This window comes from Dendrobium catenatum, unplaced genomic scaffold (assembly GCF_001605985.2).
Source record: "Dendrobium catenatum unplaced genomic scaffold, ASM160598v2 fragScaff_scaffold_1056, whole genome shotgun sequence".
Lineage (NCBI taxonomy): Eukaryota > Viridiplantae > Streptophyta > Magnoliopsida > Asparagales > Orchidaceae > Dendrobium > Dendrobium catenatum.
Window position 1 is genome coordinate 3,399,452 of NW_021319518.1, and position 4,455 is coordinate 3,403,906.

The window sequence follows — 4,455 nt, forward strand, 5'->3', positions numbered from 1 at the left end:
GCATGATATCAACACAATGAATCCCCATATAATCTGAAGCCAAATATCTATCCACCACAAATTAATAGGAGTAAATCAACAACATAATTAGCATCACAATCAAAATTATCATATTGCAAAAATATTTAGCTGAAGATTTAGGTTTCATCCCAACTTTTTTGTTGCTTCTTAAAATAACTTTTTAATACAAAAAAAAAATTTATACTAAAAAGCTACTTTAATAAGCGACAAAAAATTTGTCCCAAACGAAACATTATTCTTGAATCTGTACATGTTCACATAAATCTTCTGACACCTTCAACCCTTTTGAGAAGAAAACTTCTCTAATTAGAAGAAAATTACTTCCAAGGTTTCTTCCTAACCAAAATTCCTCCGAACTTTCCTGTTATTCTGGCAGAGATTGAGATGAGAGAGAGAGAGAGAGAGAGAGAACATTTGCCAAAAATAACATATTGATGCGAGCCAATGAGCTTGGGTTTGAAATCAGGACAAGGATTTGAAGATATATTGTTGTTGTTCTTTATCTTCTGTGAAAGAATTAAGTGAAGTATTACATTATCTAAGATAAATAAATCAGAATAAAACAGTACTAATATATGATAAAGAGCACAGCCAACACAAACCTCATATACAAAAAGTTTCCGAAGACTTGAATTTTATCCAGCAGAGCTCATCCTCCCAGTTCATTCCCTCCTTGCAGCGAGAACCGACAGAAGAGAACCCAGTTCGAACTTAAAAAACAACAAAAATTTGTCATACTACAAAAACTCTGTTCTTCCCAATCTTTTCTGCCTCTAATAAAGTTAGATGTCTTATGCCATTTTCTTGTAACCATTTATCCTTTCCCTTCACCAATTCATGCCTGAGTTGCTTCTCCTCCATTCTCAGAAGCCTTGTTCCCTCACTCAGCTTAGGGAAAAAGCCTCCAGGTCTTAAACACCAAGCTGAGAAAACACCAAACAAGATATCAATATCACTTACAAACCTTTGAACACCGGCATCGGAAAACTTTGTATTGCTTGCAATAACTCCATTAAACACTAGCTGATCAACACCAGAGGCCACTCTTCTCCAGGTTCTGGTGAAGTCAATAGCATTCAACTCTCCTTCAAGCTTTGAGATCTTCTCTTGGAGATAGTCTAGAGCAGCAATGAAGGCTTTGAGGCCTACCCGGCTTTCGTCGCTCTTCTCCTGCCACTGCTTCTTGTTTTTTAAGTAATCTCGGCACCGCGCATCAAATCCCCTTAAAATAACTGTTGATATCTTCTCGGACCATTCATCTTGGAAGTCTTTCATTCCTTTGATCTCCTCGTCAAAGACACCACTTCCTTCAGCAGTTTCAATCTCAAGGAAAAATATGTCTTCACACCATTCTGTTAAGGTTGACTCACAGTGCCGGGCTGCATTGATGGAGCAGGAAACATTTATCATTGCATTGTCATCAGCCAAAGCAGTGAGACCCTCAGATTCCTGGCACCTTCTTAGCAAGCAATCTAAAAAGTCTTGGATTATGGGTGATCCTGTCGATTTTATGAACTTATATCTCAAAGAAATGCTTGGGAGAGACCGTGCTCTGTCAATAAGAAGCGAGAGGCATTCGAGAAAAATACTGGAGACTGCAGGAGACTTGTAATCCTGAGAGCCTGACATCAGGATAGTAACTTGAAGCTTTGTATTCCAGTTCTTCTCGATTTGTATTGCTGACTTTAGCTTCTCTAACATCTCTTCCCGTTCGATTTCCGCCCATATGTCGAGCCAATCTGGACAGTCACAGAATACAGAGAGAGCTGAGATGCTACGCTGGTTGTCAACTTCACTTAGTGAAATCAGTAAGCCTGAGTTTGCCAATAGAGACTGCATTCTTTTATCAAAAGATATCATCAGGTCTATCAGTTGAAGCCATGATGATCTCAACCTGTCAGACTCTATGTGCTCGGTATACTTGGGGAAGATCTCTTTAGCCAAATAAGTAGAAAGGGAGGCAACCATTGCAGATATCCACTCTTCCCTGCAGCTGTATCCAACAAGTCGTGCTTTGTCTACCCATGGTTGCAATATATCATCCATGGAATCGACATAATCCCTAGCGATCTTGAAAATGAGAGCGAAAATAAACTCGGGCTTGTCTAACCATTTGGAAAAATGAGGCTGTGTTGCTAGTGAGATTGGAGTCACTAGTTCCTCTATAACCCAGAGTGGTTGGTGGAGGTCTATCACTATGTTATAGCCCTCGAGTTGACGAGCCTTTCTACGAATTTGCAGCTCCTGCAAATGGCAAAGGGAGAGGAAACTTACACAATATTTTCCCTTTAGCTCTCCCTCCATTGTTAGGAGAGGATTGGAAAATTCTGGTGATTTCCCAGTGTTTTTGCCTGAAAGACTTGAACCAGCAAGTGGAGGGGGCCATCCAAGAGATGAAAGAAGAGATCGATGGTCTGCAATTGCCTGTGGCCGGAGAATGGCCAGAGCTTGGTCAATCCTGTGATCTACAGCTGAGACAAGACGAGACCACTGAGGCCTAGCTTTGTTAATAGATGTTAAAATGTCTTCGATCTGTTTCAGAGAGCTAATGGCTACCAGGTGAGTTTCCTGTGAAGGCAATGAAGCCCATGGAAACTGGTTAGTGGCATATGACTATACTGAGATTTACATTTCAATTTTAGCAAATGAAGGTCACCTCTGAACTCGCTCCCCGGGGAGATTTCAACTTTCCAATCACGGAAGAAGAAACAGCATCTTCAACATCACCAACTAGACTGTCGAGCTTTAACGCCGTTTCTAAATTATGTAAAAGGGTTTTCAATTTACACATCATTGCCATCCGTGGAAGAGCATAGTACAGGAAAGAGTCAAAATGGAAATTGTCCAGAAGACTGAAAAACCGTGTATGAGCATTCTATTTCAACATAAGCAAATACATACTTGCACGTGTATCTATTAGCATAATTATCATTCACTGAATAATTGCAATATTCAAGAAAACATAAAGTTCTGCTAGTTTTCACACATGTTTGTAAAATTTTACATTATTCACAAAAGTAGATTTAAAAAGAAGACATATAATAATAGTAATATGCCGAGAATGAACCATGTCACATTAGTCAAATTATTCAAATTAATTCTAAGCAGTAAAAATCACTAATAAATTGTTCCTCTTGGGGAATTCACAAGCATAGATCCTAGCATGCATACAAGTTAGTTTCTTTCAGGAAGCATCCAAATAGTAAATTTAGGCAACTCATCTTAACCTACATTGTTAAATATATGCATGGTTTAAAATTGCGCAATATGAGGCTCGCCTTGAGGCCCGCCTTTGCGCAATTCCAGTAAAAAACGCCTCGATGCTTACGCCTCTAGTTTTTTTTATGAGGCTTGCGCCTCAACTTGGTTGAGGCCCACCTTGAGGCCCGCCTCGCCTCACTGGCATGAGGCTTACGCCTCACGCTATATATATTAAAAATTACATAAATCTTGAAGTAAATGCCCGACATTGGACTCTATAGGAGAGGAGGAAGGGGAGAGAGCAGTTCATCATAATGATGATTCAAATGAATAGCCCCTTAGTGATGACAGTGCTGATGACTTGAGTTCTTATGTGATATGTCATTGCTATTTATTTTTGGAAATTGGAATTATATGTTAATGAAAAGAATACAGGGATTTGGGAAAGATAGAATTTTGAGTTGAACTATATTTCATATTGTCTTATTATTGGGATATTTTGATTTCACTTCATATCTTATATTTTTTTATGTTTTATATTATTCACTCATTAGAATATAAAAAATTTATCATTTTATATTTACGCAATCTTTTGATTTTGAGGCTTACGCCTCAAAACGCCTTGAGGCTTACGCCTCGCCTCACGAATGAAAAACGCCTCAATACCCGAATACGCAATTTTAAACATTGAATATATGTCATACAAGTTTATGATTTTACAAGAATCAATGAAGTGAACATATTTTATACAGGAGTCTAGATAATCAATATAGGATAAGTGATAAGTGAATTTAGTAGTAGGAACCATCAATTAGAAAAATACAATTTATAGTCACAGAATTTCAAGTATTTGATTCAGGCAATGGCTTTCTGGTTCAAGAACATGGAAAAATTAGTAGATCCACACTTCTATGTAATCCATGTCTCTTTAATACTTCGATGGTACATTCTGATGCCATAAACATGATTGAGAATCATTGCAAATACATGATTCAAGTTATAGCAAAAGAGGAACGGCTTGCTTGTAACAAGAAGAGACCCTTCATGCACTCATTCTTGTGTACTTTCTATTTTTTTACAGAAATTAAACCATATCACCAGATGAAATTGCCAAAGCAAGACATTCAGTCATAAATTTTATGAAATTGGTGCAGGATTTGATGAAATAGATAAACAAACATTAATAAGATAAGAAAAATCAAGCACAGCAGATGCAGAAAATTTTTGAAATGA

At 37.7% G+C, this 4,455-nt stretch overlaps 1 protein-coding gene across 1 annotated transcript; it reads right to left on the reverse strand.

The window, feature by feature from the left end:
• Positions 1–216: 216 nt before the first annotated feature.
• LOC110108822 (RINT1-like protein MAG2) lies at positions 217–2,922 on the reverse strand. The gene is made up of 2 exons (XM_020839642.2): positions 2,678–2,922; positions 217–2,589 (listed from the first exon to the last, which is right to left on the reverse strand). The coding sequence occupies exons 1-2, from the start codon at positions 2,819–2,821 to the stop codon at positions 754–756; spliced, it is 1,980 nt and encodes a 659-aa protein (XP_020695301.1). The 5' UTR covers positions 2,822–2,922; the 3' UTR covers positions 217–753.
• Between the last annotated feature and the right edge of the window lie 1,533 nt (positions 2,923–4,455).